Below are 26,163 nucleotides of genomic sequence, written 5' to 3'. Positions count from 1 at the left end.
CTTCAAGAACTATATTGAATAAGTAGGGAGAGAGTGGGCAGCCTTGTCTCGTCCCTGATTTTAGTGAGATTGTTTCAAGTTTCTCTGCATTTAGTTTAATATTAACTGCTTGTTTGCTGTATATGGCTTTTACTTAGTTTAGGCATGGGCCTTGAATTCCTGTTCTTTTCAGGACTTTTATCATGAAGGGGTGTTGAATTTTGTCAAATGCTTTCTCAGCATCTAATGAAATGATCATGTGGTTTTGTTCTTTCAGTTTGTTTATATAGTGGATTATGTTGATGGTTTTCTGTATATTAAACCATCCCTGCATCCCTGGAGTGAAGCCTTCTTGTTCATGATGGATGATTGTTTTGATGTGTTCTTGGATTCGGTTTGCAAGAATTTTATTGAGGATCATTGTGTCGATATTCATAATGAAAATTGGTCTGAAGTTCTCTTTCTTTGTTGGGTCTTTATATGGTTCTGGTATAAGAGTAATGTGGCTTCATAGAAGGAATTTGGTAGTGCTCCATCAGTTTTAATTTTGCAGAATATAACAAAGACACATGCTCCACTATGTTCATAACAGCCTTATTTATAATAGCCAAAAGCTGGAAAGAACCCAGATGCCCTTCAACAGAGGAATGGATACAGAAGATGTGGCACATCTATACAAAGGAATATTACTCACCTATCAAAAACAATGAATTTATGAATTTCACAGGCAAGTGGATGGAACTAGAAAATATCATCCTGAGTGAGGTAACCCAATTACAGAAAAACACACATGGTATGCACACATTGATACGTGGATATTTAGCCCAAATGCTTGAATTACCCTAGATGCACAGAACACACGAAACTTAAGAAGGATGTCCAAAATGCAAATGCCTCACTCCTTTAAAAGGGGAACAAGAACAGCCTTGGGAGGGAATAGGGAGATAAAATTTAGAACAGTGGCAGAAGGAACACCCATTCAGAGCCTGCCCCACATGTGGCCCATACATATACAGCCACCAAACTAGATAAGATGGATGAAGCAAAAAAGTCCAGCCAGACAGAAACCACATGCAGATCTCTCCTGAGAGACACAGCTGGAATATGGCAAATACATAGGCGAGTGCCATCATTAAACCACTGAACTGAGAATGGGACCCTCGTTGAAGGAATCTTAGAAAGGACTGAAAGAGCTTGAAGGGGCTTGAGACCCCATATGAACGACAATGCCAACCAACCAGAGCTTCCAGGGAATAAGCCATGACTATACAAGGACTTGACCCTGGGCTCCAACCTCATAGGTAGCAACGAATAGCCTAGTAAGAGCACCAGTGGAAGGGGAAGCCGTTGGTCCTGCCAACACTGAACCCCCAGTGAAAGTGATTGTTGGGGGGAGGGTGGTAATGGGGGAGGATGAGGAGGGGAACACCCATAGAGTAGGGGAGGGGGAGGGGTTAGGGGATGTTGACCCAAAAACCGGAAAAGGGAATAACAATGGAAATGTAAATAAGAAATACCCAATTTCACAAAGATGGAGGAAAAAAAAAAGAAATACCCAAGTTAATAAAGATGACAAAAAAAAGAAAGAAAAAAAAGAAAAAGAAGAGACCAGCATCGCCAATGTGAAATCTTTTGGAAAGTGTTTCTCAGGGTCACTACACAGAAGTTTTATCCAGAATTATCCAAGTTTGTACCTCACGCTGCAGTTGAACTTGGTAGTTTAAGAGTCACCCAGGTGGTACTAGTGTTGAAGGCATGGAGGGGCCATGTGCAACAGCTGAGGCTTCATGCTGTATGGCAGTGCTGGAGACCCTGTGGAAAGCCCAGGAGAGGCTATTGGTGAAAATGCAACCTAGTTGAAGCAAGATACCCCAATAGTTTTGGAGATGCCAGTACCATGGGATGACCACCAAGAACAGTAACAGCAATAGTGTGGAGCCAGCCTCAGCCTAGGAGACAAGCTGTGTGTGCTGTAGAGGGCAGAGCTGGAGACGTGACCTAAGCCTTTGGAGGAGACAAGAAGATTGTGAAGTCAATCACAGATCCTGAACATCAAGTTATTTACACTGTTGGAGTTTGGTTTTGTTTGGTTCAGATTATGATTGTACCCTGATTCTTCTCTTGTGAAGAAAAAGGGAAGAACTTAATTTTGATTTTTACAGGAACCCACAGATGAAAGACTTTGAACTTTTAAAAGAGATTTTGGATTTTTAAAGAGCTGATATTTTAAAAGAGACTGGACTAGTTTGAACTAGTTTAATTTGTAAATAGTGGACAGCTTTTAAAGTTATTTATGTTTAATACTGTGATATTAATATTAATGATCCATCTGGGAGTAAATGAGAAAGAAAAGGTTAGAAGAAGAAGAAGAAGAAGAAGACGAAGAAGAAGAAGAAGAAGAAGAAGAAGAAGAAGAAGAAGAAGAAGAAGAAGAAGAAGAAGAAGAAGAAGAAGAAGAGGAGGAGGAGGAGGAGGAGGAGGAGGAAGAGGAGGAAGAGGAGGAGGAGGAGAAGGAGGAGAAGGAGAAGAAGGAGAAGAAGGAGAAGGAGAAGGAGAAGAAGATATGATAGTATACACATGACAAACAACTTCAGCAAAGGGGCTGGATATAAAATTAGCTCAAACAAATCAGTAGCCTTCCTCTACTCAAAGAATAAACAGACTGAAAAAGAAATTAGAGAAACAGACCCAAGTGGCAAGTAATACACCTTGATGTGACTCTAATCAAGAAAGTGAAAGACCTGTATAAACTGGACTTCAAGTCTCTAAAAGCAGAAATTAAAGATCTCAGAAGATGGAAAGATCTCCCATGCTCATGGATTGGCAGGATTATTATAGGAAAAATGACCATTTTACCAAATGCAATCTACAGATCAATGTAATCCCCATCATAATGCCAACTCAATTCTTCACAGAGTCAGAAAGAGCAATTTGCTAATTAATTTGGAATAACAAAAAACCTAGGATAGTGAAAACTATCCTCAACAATAAAAGAATTTCCAGGAGAATCACCATTCCCGACCTCAAGCAATATTACAGAGCAATACTGATAAAAATTGTATGGTATTGGTAGAGAGACAGGCAGGTAGATGAGTGGAATGGAATTGAAGACCCAGAAAGGAAACCACACACCTATGGTCACTTGTTCTTGGACAAAGGAGCTAAAATCATCTGGTGGACAAAAGATAGCATTTTCAACAAATGGTGCTGGTTCAACTGGATGTCAGCATGTAGAAGAATGCAAATCGATCCATACTTACCACCCTGTACAAAGCTTAAGTCCAAGTGGATCAAGAATATCCACATAAAACCAGATACACTCAAACTAATAGACGATAAAATGGGAAAGATACTCAAAAACATGGGCACTGGGGACATTTTCTTTAACAGAACACCAATCGCTTACACTCTAAGATCAAGAATCAACAAATGGGATCTCATACATTAGCAAGGTTCTGTAAAGCAAAAGACATTGTCATTAGGACAAAATGACAACCACCACATTGGGAAAAGCTCTTTACCAGTCCTACATCTGAAAGAGGGCTAATATCCAATATACAAAGAACTCAAAAAGTTAGACTTCAGAGAACCAAATAACCCTTTTAAAATTGATGTACAGAACTAAACAAAGAATCCTCAACTTAAGAATATCTAATGGCTGTGAAGCACCTAAAGAAATGTTGAACATCCTTAGTCATCAGGGAAATGTGAATTAAAACAATCCAGAGGTTCCACATCATGCTAGTCAGAATGGCTAAGATTAAAAACTCAGGTGACAATAGATGCTACTGAGGGTGTAGAGAAAAAGGAAGACTCTTCCATTTCAGGTAGAATTGCAAGCTGTTACAACCACTCTGGAAATCAGTCTGTAGTTTCCTCAGAAAATTGAATAAAGTACTACCTGAGTACTCAGCTATACCACTCTTTGGCATATACCCAAAAGATGTTCCAACATACAACAAAGGTACATGCTCCACTGTGTTCATAACAGCCTTATGTACAATAGCCAGAAGCTGGAAAGAACCTGGATGTCACTTAAAGGAAGAATCCAAACAGAAAATATAGTATTTACATAATAGAGTATTACTCAGCTATTAAAATTAATAGTTCCATGAAATTCACAGGCAAATGGATGGAACAAGAAAATATCATCATGAGTGAAGTAACCAATACACAAAAGAACACACATGGAATACACTCGCTGATGAGTGGACATTAGCCCAAAAGCGCAAAATATCCACTATACAACTTCAGAACTATATGGAGCTTAAGAAGACCAAAGTGTAGGTGCATCAATCCTACAAGATGGGGGAACAAAATAATCATAGGAGGTAGAGGGAGGGAGGCAGGGGAAGGGAAAATGGGGGAGCAGGGGCAGATATTGGAAAGGATAAGAGAGAAGTACAGAGGGCCAAAACTATTAGAGAAATATGTAGCACTGAGATATGGGGACCTGGAGGTAGGCACTAGGATGTCCCAAATCCCAGGAAAGTCAAAGGCTTCCAGGACCCACTGTCCATCATTTTCACCAAAATATTCAGCAAAGGGGAGCTGCAACCTGCAGAGAACACCTCAGGTAGACAGACACGACCCCCAGTGGAGAGATGGGAGGATGCACCCATCTCAAACTGTTAACCCAGAAATGTTCCTGTGCAAAGGAAAGACAGGAGAAAATGGAACAGAGACTAAATTAAAGACCAGCCAGAGACCACCCCACCTAGGGTTGGATTTCATCTGCAGATAGCAACCCCACACACTCTTGCTGATGCCAAGACGTGCTTGCTGACAGGAACCTGGTATGGATGTTCTCTGAGAGGTTCTACCAGCACCTGATTAATACAGATACAGATACTCACAACTCACCATTGGACTCAGCACAGGGACCCTAGTGTCGGAGCTAAGGGTAGGACTGAAAAGATCAAGGGAATCATAACCCTGTATGAAGAAGGATATCAACTAACCAGACCACCCTGAGCACCTAGAGATTAAACCACAAACCAAACAGTATACATGGAGGGATTCATGGCTCCAAATACATATGTAGAACATGATGGCCTTATTTGACATCAGTTGGAGGAGAGGTCCTTGGTCCTGTGGAGGATTGATGCCCCAGTGTAGGGAGATGCGGGAGTTGTGAGGCAGGTGTATGTAAGTGATTAGAGGAGCACACTTATAGAGGCAAAGGGGAAGGGAGACAGAATGAATGGGATGAAATGTTTGTGGAGGGATCACCAGGAAGTGGGATATCATATGAAATGTCAATGAGTAAAATGATTAATAAAAAATAATTAAAACAAATATAATTAAATATGATTAACTTGTATGCATACAAATAACATGTTAAATCTAATATTTGAGGTTTGTAATAAAACAATTTTCTTCAAGCTATGCAATAACTTCACACATGATTTAAAATTTAAGAAATATTCATTGATTCAACTGTGTGTTTTGTCTCGGAACTTTTGAATTGAGTTTCTGTCTGGTCTTAACAAAATAATGTAGCATTTCGGGATAAAGATACACCCTAGCAGGCCCATACTGGAGGCCAGAATAGAAAACACTTCAACTGCTACCATGACTTTTCCCTTGGAGCTATGGTAGACAGGAAGGAAGGTGATCCAGACACTGCAGAACACCAGCATGCTAAATGTCAGGAACTTGGCTTCATTGAATGTGTCAGGTAGATTCCTGGCCAAGAAAGCCACTGTGAAGCTCACTAGGGCCAGAGATCCTAAGTATCCAAGAACACAATAGAATGCCGTAACTGAGCCTTTGCTGCATGTGATGGTAATGCAGCCATGTTCAGAGTGTGTATCGATGTCAACAAAGGGAGGTGATGTCCATAGCCATATTCCATAGAGAATTATTTGGACAACTGTACAGATGGGAATGATGTATTTAGATATCCTTGATACCATCAATCCCCTCATTCTTCTGCCTGGAACAGTGATCCTGAAGGCCAGAACCACAGTAAGAGTTTTGGCCAAGACTGTGGACACGGACACAGTGAACAGAATTCCAAATGTAGTCTGCTGTAGGATACATGTTGTAGTATTTGGATTTCCAACAAAGAGCAAGGAGCAGAGAAAGCAAAATATAAGGGCCGTTAGTAGAATATAGCTGAGAGTACGGTTATTAGCCTTCACAATGGGAGTTTCTCTGTGCTTCAGAAAGACCCCAAGGACAAGAGCTGTAAGTACAGAGAAGCACAGGGCCAGGCAGACAAGAGCCATCCCCAAAGGATCTTCATAAGCCAGAAATGTCACAGCTTTTGGCAGGCAGTGGGTTTGCTCTGTGTTGGCATACCAATCTTCTGGACACTTCACACACTCCTCTGAGTCTATTGGCAAAGCAAAGAATCACCAGCATAGCTCTACATTGTCTCTAATTCATAGGATATCTTAGCCAAAGATTTTGAAGAACCTTAGCACAATCTTCCTTCTTTGTTGCTATAAATAAACATAGCTCTAAAGCAGCATTTTATATTTTACAGTATCTTTCATATATGTGGTAAAGGAAAGCCTTTGGTGTTTGTGTTACAAATAAAAATTTTTATTTACCTTGCATATTTATGAGATTTTTTTATTATCTTGAGAGTAAGAAAATGTATATTGTTGCTTAGTAATTTGGTATTGTATAAAATATAGCTAATACTTGGCCATTTGTAGTTGTCTCAATTTTATACATAGTGCTCATGAGAATGTGCCAGTTGGGTTCTCAGAGAAAGTTGGATTTATGTTAGCTAAACTGTCTGAATTAGTAACCTATGGGTCTGTTTTCATATGGTGATTAGGACATAGGATTCTCTCCCCCAAAGGTTTATTTATAAGGAGTAATGATTCTATTCCTCAAAGTTGAGATATTGTGAAATTATTGCCTTACAAAGAACTACTTCACATTTCCACCACTTTGGGTTTCTGTTTACAGATATTCACTTTAGGGGGCGTGGCATTTACATATATCTTTCAGTTCTACAATTATGAAAGCTGATCTATATTAACATACAAAAGAAAGAACTTCCTGAAAAAACAACATAAAAGACATAATTTTCTAAATTCTACCAAATTGAGATGACACATGGTAAGAGAAATGGGAATAATTTTTCACGCCTAAAAGTTATATATTCAACTTAGATATGTGCTGTTACTTTTATGGTAATTCACACATGTTACATTAAATTGAAGAATTATGTATTTTCAATGATGATGCTTTCCACTGAGAAATATATTTTTTCACTTTCTTTTTTCTCAATAATATTAAATAAAATCATAAGCACATGCATTGCATTTATGTTTAGGCATATCATTATTTAACTACTTATAAATACCAGAATTCCTATTTTAGAATTCATATAGAATATTAAAAAATAAAAATATGAAAAAATTCTATCCAATAATTTCATATTTAGTCAACAGTGAGTTGATAACTAATTAACATTGGCTGTATATTTATGGGATAGAATCATAATCATAAAATTATATGACGTATTTCATATACTATATTATCTTTAGCTCTTATTCTTCTGGCATTATGCACTAACCACTTCACAAAAACTCATTAATATTGATCATCTTTACAACAATGCCAACCAACGAGAGCTTCCAGGAACTAAACCACCACCAAAAGGCTATACATGGACTGACCCAGGGATCCAACAGCATATGTGCCAAACAATAGACTTGTTGGGGCACCAGTAGAAGGGGAAGCCCTTGGTCCTGCAAAGGTTGGACACCCAGTGCAGGGGAATATGGGGGGGGGCAGAAAGGAGAATGGATGGGGGGAATACCTGTATGAGGGAAGGATAATGGATGGGGACATATGAACAGGAAACCAGGAAAGAGGATAACATTGGAAATGTAAGTGAAGAAATATATGGGGTTGCTGCCCTCAAGGAGAGCTGAAACCTTGCCCCAAGGAGCGACTTCAGGCCTGAGACCAGAGGTAAGACCAACTTTTCTGCTCCAAGTGACATCCTGGTGGACTCAGGACACACAAAGGCAAAATTATTCTGGGACCGGAAACTTCCAATTTCTATCTGGTGCCCGCGGCTCGCTGATCCCGGTCCACAGCTCCCTTCTCCCAAACCCCGTGGGAGAGAGAGCCCATCACCCAGACGTCTGGGTAATCCTGACCCTGCAGAACAGAAGAGACCACCACATCTGGCCACCTTTGCCCACATTCCTGGCCCAAGAGGAAAATGTATAGGGCCTCTGGGAACAGGAAGATAGGGGCAGTCAAGCTACAGGAGCCCTGCAGTCCAGACTGCTCCCAGATCTGAATAGACCAGGTCTAACAGCTCCCTGCACCCAAATCCCATGGGAGGGAGAGCTGGACTTTCAGAGGGGCCAACACTCCTGGGAAGCCAGAGAAGACTACTCTCTGCCCACATTTCTGACTCTAAAGAAAAACACCTAGCGCCAACAGAACCCCTGCACACAGGGACCCAGAAGTAGGGGCAAGCCCTTCTGGTTGCTGCCCTCACAGAGACCTGAAATCCAGCCCTGAGAAGCAACTTCAAGCCCCAGACCAGAGGTAAGACCAACTTTTCTACTCCAAGTGACCTGCCTGGTGGACTCAGGACACGTGCCCACAGGAAGAGCTGAAAGCCAGTGCACAGGAATGAATATAGGCCTGAAAACAGAGCACCCTGTTCCCATAACTGGCTGAAAGAAAACAGGAAAACAGGTCTATAGCACTCCTGACACACAGGCCTATACGACAGTCAAGCCACTGTTGGAAAGAGCAGAAAAAGGTAACACCAGAGACAACCTGATGGCGAGAGCCAAGCGCAGGAACCCAAGCAACAGAAACCAAGACTACATGGCATCATCAGACCCCAATTCTCCCACCAAAGCAAACAGTGAATATCCAAACACACCGGAGAAGCAAGATCTAGATTTAAGATCACATTTGATCATGATGATGGAGGACTTCAAGAAAGACATAATGAACTCCCTTAGAGAAATGCGGGAAAACACTAGTAAACAAGTCGAAGCCTTAGAGAAGAAACACAAAAATCCCTGAAAGAATTCCAGGAAAACATAATCAAACAGTTGAAGGAATTGAAAATGGAAATAGAAAAAATAAAAATAAACACAAAGGGAGACAACCCTGGATATAGAAAACCAAAGGAAGAGACAAGGAGCCATTGATACAAGTATCACCAACAGAATAAAATAGATAGAAGAGAGAATATCTGGAGCAGAAGATTCCATAGAAATCATCGACACAACTGTTGAAGATAATGTAAAACAGAAAAAGATAATGGCCCATAACATACAGGAAATCTAGGACAAAATGAGAAGATCAAACCTAAGGATAATAGGTATAGAAGAGAGTGAAGACTCCCAGCTCAAAGGACCAGTAAATATCTTCAACAAAATCATAGAAGAAAACTTCTCTAACCTGAAGAAAGAGATGCCCTTAAACATACTAGAAGCCTACAGAACTCCAAATAGATTGGACCAGAAAAGAAACTCCTCCTGTTACATAATAGTCAAAACACCAAATGCACAAAACAAAGAATATTAAAAGCAGTAAGGGAAAAAGGTCAAGCAACATATAAAGGCAGACCTATCAGAATTACACCAGACTTCTCACCAGAGACTATTAAAGCCAGAATCCTGGACAGATGTATCACAGACACTAACAGAACACAAGTGCCAGCCCAGGTTATTGTATCCAGCAAAACTCTCAATTAACATAGATGGAGAAACCAAGATATTCCATTACAAAACCAATATACACAATATCTATCTACAAGTCCAGCCCTACAAAGGATAATAAATGGTAAAGCCCAACACAAGGAGGCAAGCTACATCCTAGAAAAAGCAAGAACCTAATTGTTTTGCAACAAAATAACGAGAAGACGAGCACACAAACACAATTCACCTCCAAATATGAAGATAACAGGAAGAAACAATCACCAATCCTTAATATATTTCAACATCAATGGACTCAATTTCCCAACAAAAAAACCACATATTAACAAACTGGATACGTAATGAGGACCCAGCATTTTGCTGCCTACACTAAACATACCTCAGAGACAAAGACAGACACTACCTCAGAGAAAAAGGCTGGAAAACAACTTTCCAAGCAAATGGTCTGGAAAACAAGCTGGAGTAGCGATTCTAATATTGAATAATCGATTTTCAACCAAAAGTCATCAAAAAAGATAAGGAAGGACGCTTCATATGCATCAAAGGAAAAATCCACCAAGATGAACTCTCAATCCTAAATATCTAGCCTCCAAATACAAGGGTACCTACCTACATAAAAGAAACCTTACTAAAGCTCAAAGCACATATTGCACCTCACACAATAATAGTAGGAGATTTCAACACTCCTCCACCAATGGACAGACCATGGAAACAGAAATGAAACAGAGATAGAGACAGAATAACAGAAGTTATGAACCAAAAGGACTTAACAGACATTTGTAGAACATTATATCCTAAAACAAAAGGATATATATACCTTCTTCTCAGCAACCCATGGTACCTACCCCAAAATTGACCACATAATTGGTAAAAAAAAAAAAAACAGGCCTCAACAAATACAAGAAGATTGAAATAATCCCATGCGTCCTATTAGATCACCATGGATTAAGGTTGGACTTCAATAAAAACAAAACAAAACGAAACAAAAAAAAAAAAAAAACGACAGAAATCCCAGATACACGTGGAAGTTGAACAGTGCCCTACTCAACGATAACCTGGTCAAGGAAGAAATAAAGAAAGAAATTAAACACTTCCTAGAATTTAATGAAAATGAAGGTACAACATACCCAAACTTATGGGACACAGTGAAAGCTGTGCCAAGAGGAGAACTCATAGCTCTGAGTGCCTTCAGAAATAAACAGGAAAGACCATATATCAGCAGCTTGACAGCACACCTGAAAGCTCTAGAACAAAAAGAAGCAAATACACCCAGGAGGAATATAAGGCAGGAAATAATCAAACTCAAAGCTGAAATCAACCAAGTAGAAACAAAAAAAGGACTATACAAAGAACCAACAGAAGCAAAGGCTGGTTCTTTGAGAAAATCAACAAGATAGATAAACCCTTAGCCAAACTAACCAGAGGATACAGAGAGTGTGTCCAAATTAACAAAATGAAAACGAAAAGGGAGACATAACAAGAGAATCAGAGGAAATTCAAAAAATCATCAGATCCTACTACAAAAGCCTATATTCAACCAAACTTGAAAATCTGGAGGAAATAGACAATTTCCTAGAAAGATACCAGGTACCAAAGTTAAACCAGGAACAGATAAACCAGTTAAACGACCCCATAACTCCTAAAGAAAAAGTAGCAGTCATTAAAAGTATGCCAAGCAAAAAGAGCCCAGGTCCAGATGGGTTCAGTGCAGAATTCTATCAGACCTTCATAGAAGACCTCATACCGATATTATCCAATTTTTCCACAAAATTAAACAGATGAAGTGCTACCGAATTCCTTCTATGAAGCCACAATTACTCTTATACCTAAACCAAACAAAGAAAGAGAAGTGGAGACCAACTTCCCTTATGAATATCGACACAAAAATGCTCAATAAAATTCATGTAAATGGAATCCAAGAACACATCAAAACAATCATCGATCATGATCAAGTAGGCTTCATCCCGTGTATGCAGGGATGGTTTAATATACAGAAAACCATCAACATAATGTAGCATAAAAACAAAGTAAGAGATAAAAACCACATGATCATTTCATTAGATGCCAAGAAAGCATTTGACAAAATTCAACACCCCTTCATGACAAAAGTCCTGGAAAGAACTGGAGTTCAAGGGCCATACCTAAACATAGTAAAAGCCATATATGGCAAACCAGTAGCTAAAATTAAACTAAACGTAGAGAAACTTGAAGAAATCCCACTAAAATCGGGGACTAGACATGGCTGCCCACTCTCTCCCTACTTATTCACTATAGTTCTCAAAGTCCTAGCCAGAATAATCAGACAACAAAGGAGATCAAATGGATATAGGTTGGAAAGGAAGAAGTCAAAATATCCCTATTTGCAGACGACATAATTATATACTTAAGTGATCCAAAAAGTTCCACCAAAGAATTACTAAACCTATAAACACCTTCAGCAAAGTGGCAGGGTATAAAATTAACTCAAATAAATCAGTAGCCTTCCTCTACACAAAAGAAACAAGCTGAGAAAGAAATTAGGGAAACGACACCCTTCATAATAGTCCTAAATAATATAAAATACGTCAATGTGAATTTAACCAAGCAAGTGAAAGATCTGTATGATAAGAACTTCAAGCCTCTGAAGAAGGAAATTGAAGAAGACCTCAGAAGATGGAAAGATCTCCCATCCTCATGGATTGGCAGGATCAATATAATAAAAATGGCCATTTTACCAAAAGCGATCTACAGATTCAATGCAATCCCCATCAAAATACCAATCCAATTCTTCAAAGAGTTAGACAGAACAATTTGCAAATTCATCTGGAATAACAAAAAACCCAGGATAGCTAAAGCTATCCTCAACAATAAAAGGACTTCAGGGGGAATCACTATCCCTGAACTCAAGCAGTATTACAGAGCAATAGTGATAAAAACTGCATGGTATTGGTACAGAGACAGACAGATAGACCAATGGAATAGAATTGAAGACCCAGAAATGAACCCACACACCTATGGTCACTTGATTTTTGACAAAGGAGCCAAAACCATCCAGTGGAAAAAAAGATAGCATTTTCAGCAAATGGTGCTGGTTCAACTGGAGGTCAACATGTAGAAGAATGCAGATCGATCCATGCTTATCACCCTGTACAAAGCTTAAGTCCAAGTGGATCAAGGACCTCCACATCAAACCAGACACACTCAAACTAATAGAAGAAAAACTAGGGAAGCATCTGGAACACATGGGCACTGGAAAAAATTTCCTGAACAAAACATCAATGGCTTATGCTCTAAGATCAAGAATCAACAAATGGGATCTCATAAAACTGCAAAGCTCCTGTAAGGCAAAGGACACTGTGGTTAGGACAAAACGGCAACCAACAGATTGGGAAAAGATCTTTACCAATCCTACAACAGATAGAGGCCTTATATCCAAAATATACAAAGAACTCAAGAAGTTAGACCGCAGGGAGACAAATAACCCTATTAAAAAATGGGGTTCAGAGCTAAACAAAGAATTCACAGCTGAGGAATGCCGAATGGCTGAGAAACACATAAAGAAATGTTCAACATCTTTAGTCATAAGGGAAATGCAAATCAAAACAACCCTGAGATTTCTCCTCACACCAGTGAGAATGGCTAAGATCAAAAACTCAGGTGACAGCAGATGCTGGCGAGGATGCGGAGAAAGAGGAACACTCCTCCATTGTTGGTGGGATTGCAGACTGGTACAACCATTCTGGAAAACAGTCTGGAGGTTCCTCAGAAAATTGGACATTGAACTGCCTGAGGATCCAGCTATACCTCTTTTGGGCATATACCCAAAAGATGCCCCAACATATAAAAAAGACACATGCTCCACTATGTTCATCGCAGCCTTATTTATAATAGCCAGAAGCTGGAAAGAACCCAGATGCCCTTCAACAGAGGAATGGATACAGAAAATGTGGTACATCTACACAATGGAATATTACTCAGCTATCAAAAAAACGGCTTTATGAAATTCGTAGGCAAATGGTTGGAACTGGAAAATATCATTCTGAGTGAGCTAACCCAATCACAGAAAGACATACATGGTATGCACTCATTGATAAGTGGCTATTAGCCCAAATGCTTGAATTACCCTAGATGCCTAGAACAAATGAAACTCAAGACAGATGATCAAAATGTGAATGTTTCACGCCTTCTTTAAAAGGGGAACAAGAATACCCTTGGCAGGGAAGAGAGAGGCAAAGATTAAAACAGAGACTGAAGTAACACCCATTCAGAGCCTGCCCCACATGTGGCCCATACATATACAGCCACCCAATTAGACAAGATGGATGAAGCAAAGAAGTGCAGACCGACAGGAGCCAGATGTAGATCGCTCCTGAGAGACACAGCCAGAATACAGCAAATACAGAGGCGAATGCCAGCAGCAAACCACTGAACTGAGAATAGAACCCCCGTTGAAGGAATCAGAGAAAGAACTGGAAGAGCTTGAAGGAGCTCGAGACCCCATATGTACAACAATGCCAAGCAACCAGAGCTTCCAGGGACTAAGCCACTACCTAAAGACTATACATGGACTGACCCTGGACTCTGACCACATAGGTAGCAATGAATATCTTAGTAAGAGCACCAGTGGAAGGGGAAGCCCTGGGTCCTGCTAAGACTGAACCCCCAGTGAACTAGACTGTTGGGGGGAGGGCGGCAATGGGGGGAGGGTTGGGAGGGGAATACCCATAAGGAAGGGGAGGGGGGAGGTGGATTTTTGCCTGGAAACCGGGAAAGGGAATAACACTCGAAATGTATATAAGAAATACTCAAGTTAATAAAAAAAAATAAAGAAATTGAAGAAGATCTCAGAAGATGGAAAGATCTCCCATGTTCATGGATTGGCATGATTAATATAGTAAAAATGGCCATTTTACCAAAAGCAATCTACATATTCAATGCAATCCCCATCAAAATACCAATCCAATTCTTCAGAGAGTTAGACAGAACAATTTGCAAATTCATCAGGAATAACAAAAAGCCAGGATAGCTAAAACTATCCTCAACAATAAAAGGACCTCTGAGGGAATCACTATACCTGAACTCAAGCAGTATTACAGGACAATAGTGGTAAAAACTGTATGTTACAGAGACAGGCAGATAGACCAGTGGAATAGAATTGAAGACCTAGAAATGAACCCACATACCTATTGTCACTTGATTTTTGACAAAGGAGCCAGAACCCCTGATGTATAAAACAGATAGAATTTTCAGCAAATGGTGCTGGTTCAACTGGAGATCAGCATATAGAAGAAGGCAGATCAATCCATGCTTATCACCCTATACAAAGATTAAGTTCAAGTGAATCAAGGACCTCCACATCAAACCACATACACTCAAACTAATAGAAGAAAAAGTGTGGAAGAATCTTGAACTCATGGGCACTAGAGAAAATTTCCTAAACAAAATGGCTTATGCTCTAAGATCAAAATTGAAATAATGGGATCTCATAAATCTACAAACTTCTGTAAGGCAAAGAACACTATTGTTAGGACAAAATGGCAACCAACAGATTGAGAAAAGATCTTTACCCATCCTACAAGTAATAGAGAGCTTATATCTATGAAGTTAGACTGCAGGGAGACAAATAACCCTATTAAAAATGGTGTTCAGAGCTAATCAACGAATTCACAGCTGAGGAATGTCAAATGGCTGAGAAGCACCTAAAGAAGTGTTCAACATCTGTAGTCATAAGGGAAATGTAAATCAAAACAACCCTGAGATTCCATCTCATACCAGTCACAATGGCTAAGAACAAAGACTCTGGCAATAGCAGATGCTGGCAAGGATGTGGAGAAACAGGAACACTCCTCCATTGTTGGTGTTATTGTAGACTGGTACAACCATTCTGGAAATCAGTCTGGAGGTTCCTCAGAAAATTGGACATTGCAGTAACTGAGCAGCCAGCTCTACCACTCTTGGGCATATACCCAAAAGATGCTCCAACATACAGCAAGGACACAAGCTCCACTATGTTCATAGCAGGCTTATTTATAATAGTCAGAAGCTGGAAAGAACCCAGATGCCCTTCAACAGAGGAATGGATACAGAAAATGTGGTACATCTACACGGTGGAATACTACTCAGCTATCAAAAGCAACGACTTTATGAAATTTGTAGGCAAATGGATGGAACTGGAAAATATCATCCTGAGTGGAGTAACCCAATCACAGAAAAATACACATGGTATGCACTCACTGATAAATGGATATTACCCCAAATGCTCCAATTACCCTAGATGCACAGAATACATGAAACTCAAGAGGGATGACCAAAGTGTGGATGCTTCACTCCTTCCTTAAAAGGGAACAAGAATACCCTTGGTAGGGGATAGGGAGGCAAAGTTTAGTACAGAGGCTGAAAGAACACACATTCATAGCCTTCCCCACATTTAGCCAATACATATACAGCCACCAACTAGATTAGATGGATGAAGCAAAGAAGTGCAGGCTGACAGGAACCGGATGTAGATCTCTCCTGAGAGACACAGCCACTATATGCAAATACATAAGGGACTACCAGCAACAAACCACTGAACTGAGAACGGGACCCTGTTGAAGGAATCAGAGAAAGGAGTGAAAGAGTTTGAAGGGATTGAGACCTCAAATGAACAACAATGCCAACCAACCAGAGCTTCCAGGGTCTCAGCCACTACCCAAAGACTATGCATGGACTGACCCTGGTCTTCAACTGCATAGGTAGCTAAGAATAGCCTAGTAAAGGCACCAGTGGATGGGGAAGTCCTTGGTCCCGTCAAGGCTGGACCCCCAGTGAATGGAATTCTTGTGGGGAGGGCGGTAATGGGGGGGAGGATGGGAAAGGGAACACCAATATAGAAGAGGAATGGGACAGGTTAGGGAGGTGTTGGCCTGGAACCCAGGAGAGGGAATAACATTTGAAATGTAAATAAGAAATACCCAAGGTAATAAAGATGGAGGAAAAATGAACAAAACACCAATGGCTTATGCTTTAAGATCAAGAATTGACAATGGGATCTCATAAAACTGCAAAGCTTCTGTAAGGCAAAGGACACTGTGGTTAGGACAAAACAGCAACCAACAGATTGGGAAAAGATCTTTACCAATCCTACAACAGATAGAGGCCTTATATCCAAAATATACAAAGAACTCAAGAAGTTAGACTGCAGGGAGACAAATAACCCTATTAAAAAATGGGGTTCAGAGCTAAACAAAGATTTCACAGCTGAGGAATGCCGAATGGCTGAGAAACACCTAAAGAAATGTTCAACATCTTTAGTCATCAGGGAAATGCAAATCAAAACAACCCTGAGATTTTACCTCACACCAGTGAGAATGGCTAAGATCAAAAACTCAGGTGACAGCAGATGCTGGCGAGGATGCGGACAAAGAGGAACACTCCTCCATTGTTGGTGGGATTGCAGACTGGTACAACCATTCTGGAAATCAGTCTGGAGGTTCCTCAGAAAATTGGACATTGAACTGCCTGAGGATCCAGCTATACCTCTTTTGGGCATATACCCAAAAGATGCCCCAACATATAAAAAAGACACGTGCTCCACTATGTTCATAGCAGCCTTATTTATAATAGCCAGAAGCTGGAAAGAACCCAGATGCCCTTCAACAGAGGAATGGATACAGAAAATGTGGTACATCTACACAATGGAATATTACTCAGCTATCAAAAACAATGACTTTACGAAATTCGTAGGCAAATGGTTGGAACTGGAAAATATCATCCTGAGTGAGGTAACCCAATCACAGAGAAACACACATGTTTTGCTCTCATTGATAAGTGGCTATTAGCCCAAATGCTTGAATTACCCTAGATGCCTAGAACAAATGAAACTCAAGACGGATGATCAAAATGTGAATGCTTCACTCCTTCTTTAAAAGGGAAACAAGAATACCCTTGGCAGGGAATAGAGAGGCAAAGATTAAAACAGACACAGAAGGAACGCCCATTCAGAGCCTGCCCCACATGTGGCCCATACATATACAGCCATCCAATTAGACAAGATGGATGAAGCAAAGAAGTGCAGGCCAACAGGAGATGGATGTAGATTGCTCCTGAGAGACACAGCCAGAATACAGCAAACACAGAGGCGAATGCCAGCAGCAAACTACTGAACTGAGAATAGGACCCCCGTTGAAGGAATCAGAGAAAGAACTGGAAGAGCTTGAAGGAGCTCGAGACCCCATATGTACAACAATGCCAAGCAACCAGAGCTTCCAGGGACTAAGCCACTACCTAAAGACTATACATGGACTGACCCTGGACTCTGACCTCATAGGTAGCAGTGAATATCCTAGTAAGAGCACCAGTGGAAGGAGAAGCCCTGGGTCCTGCTAAGACTGAACCCCCAGTGAACTAGATTGTTGGGGGGAGGGCGGCAATGGGGGGAGGATGGGGAGGGGAACACCCATAAAGAAGGGGAGAGGGAATCAAAACAACCCTGAGATTTCACCTCACACCAGTGCGATTGGCTAAGATCAAAAACTCAGGTGACAGCAGATGCTGGCGAGGTTGTGGAGAAAGAGGAACACTCCTCCATTGTTGGTGGGATTGCAGACTGGTAAAACCATTCTGGAAATCAGTCTGGAGGTTCCTCAGAAAATTGGACATTGAACTGCCTGAGGATCCAGCTATACCTCTCTTGGGCATACACCCAAAAGATGCCTCAACATATAAAAGAGACACGTGCTCCACTATGTTCATCGCAGCCTTATTTATAATAGCCAGAAAATGGAAAGAACCCAGATGCCCTTCAACAGAGGAATGGATACAGAAAATGTGGTACATCTACACAATGGAATACTACTCAGCTATCAAAAACAACGAGTTTATGAAATTCGTAGGCAAATGGTTGGAACTGGAAAATATCATCCTGAGTGAACTAACCCAATCACAGAAAGACATACATGGTATGCACTCATTGATAAGTGGCTATTAGCCCAAATGCTTGAATTACCCTAGATCCCTAGAACAAACGAAACTCAAGACGGATGATCAAAATGTGAATGCTTCACTCCTTCTTTAAATGAGGAAAAAGAATACCCTTGGCAGGGAAGGGAGAGGCAAAGATTAAAACAGAGACTGAAGGAACACCCATTCAGAGCCTGTCCCACATTTGGCCCATACATATACAGCCACCCAATTGGACTAGATGGATGAAGCAAAGAAGTGCAGACCGACAGGAGCCGGATGTAGATCGCTCCTGAGAGACACAGCCAGAATACAGCAAATACAGAGGCGAATGCCAGCAGCAAACCACTGAACTGAGAATAGGTCCCCTATTGAAGGAATCAGAGAAAGAACTGGAAGAGCTTGAAGGGGCTCGAGACCCCAAAAGTACAACAATGCCAAGCAACCAGAGCTTCCAGGGACTAAGCCACTACCTAAAGACTATACATGGACTGACCCTGGACTCTGACCCCATAGGTAGCAATGAATATCCTAGTAAGAGCACCAGTGGAAGGGGAAGCCCTGGGTCCTGCTAAGACTGAACCCCCAGTGAACTAGTCTATGGGGGGAGGGCGGCAATGGTGGGAGGGTTGGGAGGGGAACACCCATAAGAAAGGGGAGGGGGGAGGGGGATGTTTGCCCGGAAACCGGGAAAGGGAATAACACTCGAAATGTATATAAGAAATACTCAAGTTAATAAAAAAAAAAAAAAACATACATTCCAATAAAAAAAAAAAAAAAAAAAAAGAAGGGGAGAGGGAGGGGGATGTTTGCCCGGAAACCTGGAAAAGGAATAACACTCGAAATGTATATGAGAAATACTCAAGTTAATAAAAAAAAAAAAGATGGAGGGAAAAAAAAAGAAATACCCAATCTATTAAAGATGGGAAAAAAAGAAATATATCTCATAAGAAAAGACTGATTGAAGGATTAAAGTATAAAGGAAATTTATATAAATAGTACTAAAAGTATAAAAATGATTTTCTAATATATAAAACAATTTAAAACCTTTAGAAAAAATTGATCATCCTTTTTCCGCATGGTATCTCTATATCTGGCTTCACCTTGATTTTAAACTACATTAATTTTAATATATTTCTAGACACAATATTTTGTAATAGTCAATTTTTGTAATGATACTATTAAAAATTACTTCACTCGCCTAATATATAATTAATAGTATTAATCTAAAAACTGACCCTTGCCTCACAAGCATGTAACGACAACTCTTTATATCATCTCATAACTGATTTGCTTATATTCATGTCAGTGTTATGCCTTAATCACAAAGTTTATTTCCATGTGTTACCTTCATCACTGACCTGTGAACAAGATGACAACATAAAATACAACATATCCATTGATTTTATGCTTGACAGGATAGTCGACCTCCAAAAGAATGCATGCTTCTTAAACTGAACATAGAATCTTTAAGCACCAGATCATTTTCAGTAACCTATCTGGGAATTAGTATGATAGGGCTATGAAAGATTTCTATTTTCAGTGTGATCTACATATTGGTAGAAACAATAACAAGTAATAAAATATGTGAAATTTCTGAGAAAAGTAATACCATAATTAGCTCTCAAGCCTATTTCTCTGAAAAAATACACTCTTTCATGGGTCTAGTAATAGTCAAGAAATGTGACTGAAGCAATACTGAGTGTTTTATCTAGGGGAAATACTACTTATCATATAAATTGATTAAAATAAAAGGAGATTTTATCTGTAAGGTTCTTTTCGGGGTTTTTCATATACATAATGCATGTGGAACAAGATAGTCAGTCTGAAGAATTTCCTCCCAAAGTATGCAATGACCTGTGGTGTTAGAAATCTCATTGGCAGGACATCGGGAACAATCAAAACAGCAGTCTGCTTTTCCTTCCTGATGGGATTTCTTGAAACCAGGATAGCAAGGCATACTGCACACAGAAGTGGAAAACTGAGAAAAATCAGATATGTGTAAATAACAGAAATCTCTTTCTCCTTCAACATCTAGTATTTTTCAAAATATTGACATATAAATGAACTTATTTTCAGTATACTTTAAATAAAATGCAATGTTACCAATGTATAAACATGTATATATATTAAATAATAAATGTATAAAATAATAATAAAGTAATAGCATGAATATGTAAATTATTTCAAGAAAATATATAATCCTTCTCAAAAACAAAAAAGGAAATAATTACAACCAAAAAGTGCTGCTTAGAAGTTTGACTAAAATTAAAATTTGATGCAACTTACCTGTCTACTTCCTGTGGCCCACTCTATCATGTCTTCAGATAAGAACAGTTGTTGATCATGTGCAAAATAAGGAGATAACTGTCCTACTTTCACCTTTAGTACATAACCTTGTGGAAAATGCAAAACGTTGAGAATGTCATACATTGCATCTAAATTTCTTCCTTGATTGATATTCACTGGGTCTCCTATAGGATTAATAAATCTTACATTCTTCAGAAAGTGATTTACCTAAAAAGTGTATAAGCTTATTAATAAATATACTAACACTTTAAGGAAAAATGTTTTATATAGAGTTTTTTTTTTACTCTTTAATCTCTCATTCGAAATTCTTTAATGCAAAGTAACTAACAAACATATTAAAATTATATTGTTTGTGTGGGGGGGTGTGTGTTTCATTTATATGTATTGAGTTTCTCACTTGACATAAACCTCATGGTTTTCTGGCTTTGCTCATTAGTCATTAAAGTATATATTTTTTAACAATTTTTTTCCTTTCCTGTACTGGGATTCATCCTTGCCCAGTTTGTAACTAAGATGATGGTATCCAATTTAGGTCCTAATTGATGTGAAGTATGTTAATTTTAAATGTCAACTTGCAACAACCTAGAGTCATATTTACCTGCATGCATCTAGGTATTAGCCCTTCCCAACTTTCCCATACTTTTATGTCTACTTCTTGGAGATGCATATTGTGAAAGGCATGGGCCACAGCATAAACAGCATTATATATGTTGTAACGTTCATCATTCATGGCCATGTCAAAACTGTGCCATGGTAATAATTCCAATATAGTATTAGATAAGCAATGATTCAGTGTCTTGCATTCAGATACAGATACTGAACAGTTAAAATAGATCCATCCCAATCTCACCAGAGAAACAGCTTCTGGGTAAGCAGAAAAGTTTGTTTTCTGAATAAAATGCTTAAAAGTAGAAATCTCCCGATAATGGTGGGACAAAGACAAAGTCCCATGGAAAGAGTCAATGGTGAAGTCTCTGGACCTTGAGATGACATCCCATTGTGAGGTAGTGATCCACAATCTCCATATGCCTAACATTTCCCATCTTCTAAAGCTCACTTCTAGAGTAGAGTTCACATTACCATAAATGATGACAACTTTTGCTGATGATGTCATTATTTGAAAATAATAAGTCTCAGCCCTTTCTATGTATAACTGCATGTTTGCTGGGATCATATTCACAAAAGCTAAACAAATTTCATTTATCTTCATTTCTTCTTTCATATCTGAGAGAAACTGAACACCCTGGTCATCATCTAAGATAACCAGTCCCACCCATTTCCAGATGAAATGAATCATCAAGGATACCATGGCAAGAACGAGGCTTGTGTCCTTTGGGGCGATCTGATATAGATGAGGAAACAGATCATGGTCACTCAGACTATCATGAAATGGTCCATATGTAACCTAAATAAAATAGAACACCAGAAGTAACATGAGAAATGACACTGGCAAGAAGTTAACTTTAAGGTCTGAAATTTAAAAGCCTCATTTGCAAATAGGAGAAAGGACTATTTGTTTACCACATTGAAATAATGTTTTCCTTCCTGTAAGTTGGAAAACTACTGACTTTCTCCATAGTCTATAAAATTCTTATTTCTAAATTTCCCATTTTTCTATCAAAATTAAAGCATTAATATTACATGAGAAGTGTTTTCTTTTTTAATTTATTTACAATTTAAATGATAGACAGATACCAGGTACCAAAGTTAAATTGGGATCAGATAAATCATGTAAACAGTCCCATAACTTCCCATTAAAAATCTCGAAAACAAAAACAAACAAACAAACAAACAAAAACCAGGACTAGATGGTTTGACAGCAGAGATGTGTTTCTTTTTCTCTTCTTTGTAAACTGTTATGGTTATGAAAATCTGCACAGACACTATCTCAGGATCCTTGAAATATCCACAAACAGCATCTCCTGAGCTCTGAATGCCTCTTGACTGAGCCTGAACCAGAGGGACACAGAGCCACACACAGCACACCAACCCACAGCTGTATTTGCGACCTACAAGGTAGGCTCCAACAAGACACACAGAGATGAGACCCGACCACTATCCCACCCCTTCAGGGACCCAAGCCTAGCAGCCAGAGTTCCATCTTCCTTCCACTCCAAACCTGTAGCAGCAATGGTCAGGGAGCAGCATATCATGCCATACCCTATAGCCCTGGCTATCTCCCAAGACTCTGGTTCTAACCTGGCACACAGCATTCACAGATCATCACACCACTTCCCAGTCCACAGCTCTTCCTGGCTCTCAGGAAGTCTGCTCAAACCCAAGACATACAGCCCCACATGCCTGGAAGGAGTCCTGTTTCAATGTAGGACACTCATGCTAACTAACACCAGAGACAACTTGATGGTGAAAGGCAAGTCAAGAATATAATCAACAGAAGCCAAAGCAATATGGCAACATCAGAACCCATCTCTCCTACTCCAGCAAGCCTTAGATCTCCCAACACACCTGAAAAGCAAGCCTTAACTACTGTCTCTTGAATGTGATAGAAGCCTTAAAGAGGAGAAAATAATTCCCGTTCAAAACACAATCAAACTACAGAAGCCATTAAAGAGCAAACAAATACATCTCTCAAAGAAATGCAGGAAAATGCAAACAGGTAAAGGAAATTTAAAAAAACAGCCCAAGACCTAAAATTGGAAATAGAAGCAATAAAAAAATAAATGCAAATTGAAGGAGGCCTGAAGATGTAAAACCTAAGAAAAAGAGCAAGAACTGCAGACCTAAGCATTACCAACAGAATACAAGAGAAGGAAGGGAGAATCTCAGGCATAGAAGATACCATAGAAGAAATTGATACATTGCTCAAAGAAACTGCCAAGTATAAATGTTTCTAACTCAAAACATCCAGAAAATTTGGGACACAATGGAAAGACTAAACCCCAAGAATAGTAAGAATAGAAGAGAGTGAATACTTCCAGGGCAAAGGGCCAGAAAACATCTTTGACAAAATCATAAAGGAAACCTTCCCTAACCCAAGAGATAGTCATACACATTTTTTAAAAAAGGCTACAGAACACCAGATAGTTGGACAAGAAAAGAAAATTCTCATGCCACATAAAAGTCAAAATACTAAATATAAAGAAAAATAACGAATATTAAAAGCTATAAGAAAAAGTCTAAGAAACATATTAAAGCAGATCTCTCAGAATTACAGCAGATTTCTCAACAGAGACTCTAAAATGCAAAAGATCCTAGACAGATATCATACAGTCTATAAGAGAACACAATTTCCAGACCAGGCTATGATACTCCCTCACAACCCTCAATCACTATAGATGGGGAAAAAAGCTAGATATTCCATGACAAAACAAAATTTAAACAGTATCTTTCTATGAATCCAGCCCTACAAAGAATATGAGAATGAAAATTTAAAAAAACGGAGGGTAACTACACCCAAGAAAACACAAGAATTGCATCATCTCATAACAAAAACAATAGAAGAGAATCACAAACACACACACACACACACACACACACAGAGAGAGAGAGAGAGAGAGAGAGAGAGAGAGAGAATACCACATCAAACAACAACAAAAATGGCAGGAACTAACAAACATTGATTATTAATATCCCTCAACATCAATAAACTCAATTCCACAATTAAAAAACAACACAGACTAACAGACTAATTACGTGAACAGGATCAATCACTCTGCTGCATACAAGAAACACACACCTCAGCAACAAAGATAGACACTACCTCAGAGTAGTAGAAAGGGCTGGAAAAAAGTATTCCAAGAAAATGTATCAGGTGCAGAAAGAGACAGGAGAAAGGCCCAGTGGACCAGGGGAAGGAATGGGAATCTTTAGCTGCTTTGGAGGATCTCTAGGAAGTCCCAGAGACCTGAGATAGCGAAGGCTACCAGAAGTCAATGTGGCTGACCTTACCTGAGATGTCTAACAGTAGAGACATGGAACCTGCAGAGGCCAACTCCTTTAGCCATGCAAGACCCCATAGTGGAAGGATAAGGACACCAACCCACTCACTGAAATTTCAATGTAAAATTTGTCCTATCCAAAAGAAGTGCAGGGATGGAAAAGAGGCTAAGGGAAAGACCAATCAATAAACAGCCCAACTTGAAACCCATCCCATGGGCAAGCATTAATCCCAGACATTATTAATTATGCTCTGTTATGTTTGCAGACAGAAATTTAGCATAATAATCCTCTGAGTTGCTGTACCCAGCAGTGGGTGGAAACAAGCATTTACCCACAGCCAAATATTAAACGGAAGATAGGGGACACAAATGGAAGTGTTGGAGGATATATTAAAGGCCCAGTACAAGATGAGAATTTTGCAGGAAGACCAAAAGAGTCAACAAATCTAAATCCCTGGCAGTTCTCAGAATCTGAGCCACCAACAAAAGAACATACACTGCCTGGAATGAGGCCCACCAGCATATATTGTGGTATGTATGTATGTATGCATGTATATAAAACAGTAAGGCAGCTCAGTATTCTTGGATCCTCTATCTGGCCTCAGTGGGAGAGGAAGCAACTAATCTGACAGAGACTTGATATGCCAGGGTGGGGAGACACCCAGGGGGTTTCCATCCTCTCAGAGAAGGGATGGCAAAGGACTCAGTGAAGGATCAGCATTTGTGATGTAAACAAATAAAATATCAACAAGTAAAGAATGAAGGAAGAGAAAGAAAGAAAGAAAGGAAGGAAGGAAGGAAGGAAGGAAGGAAGGAAGAAAGAAAGAAAGAAAGAAAGAAAGAAAGAAAGAAGGAAAGAAAGAAAGAAACTAAGAAAGAACATATGTTATAAACTCTACCCAATGCATTTAACATCACCTGTGGAATTTTGAAGAGCTGCAGGAGTGTTGCCACTCGGGCAGAAACTGTCCATGTTGGTCCTGTGAGTGCTACATCACAGTCACTATACTCACAGATATAATTAGGAATAATCTCACCAGACTTTGAGAGCATGTTTAGGTTATTGAGATTTGTTGATGTAATATCACACTGGTCACCAAGAAAGGTAAATCCCAAGGTAGAGTTAGGTAAAAGATTAGGGTTCTTGTTGATCTCTTCTATGGCAAAAAGCATTACCAGAACATATGGGTATGTGTTCACTGGCAAACTGAAAACAAGACACAGTAATTACTGACATGGCTCCAAACATAATAATCTTCAAATCGAATACAATGAGTGTTATGTACTAATGATATTAATCCCCTAATTTCCTGTGTTGATACAATCCCCTTTAAGGGTAAATTAATATACAGTATGCTTTTAGGAACTAATAGTTGATAAATGGGACCATTCAG

The 26,163-nt window shown here is 39.4% G+C and overlaps 1 protein-coding gene across 3 annotated transcripts in view; it reads right to left on the bottom strand.

Moving 5' to 3' along the window:
* Nucleotides 1-1,602: 1,602 nt before the first annotated feature.
* LOC108348097 (vomeronasal type-2 receptor 116-like) overlaps nucleotides 1,603-26,163 on the bottom strand; it is a 41,746-nt gene continuing 17,185 nt past the window's right edge. The window contains exons 2-6 of one of the 3 annotated variants that reach the window (XM_063264398.1): nucleotides 25,676-25,976; nucleotides 21,469-22,275; nucleotides 20,850-21,077; nucleotides 20,418-20,541; nucleotides 1,800-6,319 (exon numbers count right to left, since the gene is read on the bottom strand). In XM_063264398.1, coding sequence (XP_063120468.1) covers nucleotides 5,415-6,319; nucleotides 20,418-20,541; nucleotides 20,850-21,077; nucleotides 21,469-22,275; nucleotides 25,676-25,976 — 2,365 coding nt within the window. In that variant the 3' untranslated portion in view covers nucleotides 1,800-5,414. The other 2 variants (XR_010053187.1, XR_010053188.1) reach the window with 2 other exon arrangements.

Source organism: Rattus norvegicus, chromosome 7, assembly GCF_036323735.1.
Source record: "Rattus norvegicus strain BN/NHsdMcwi chromosome 7, GRCr8, whole genome shotgun sequence".
Classification (NCBI taxonomy): domain Eukaryota; kingdom Metazoa; phylum Chordata; class Mammalia; order Rodentia; family Muridae; genus Rattus; species Rattus norvegicus.
The sequence above is the reverse complement of the archived record's forward strand: the minus strand, read 5'-3'. Positions and strand labels throughout refer to the sequence as shown.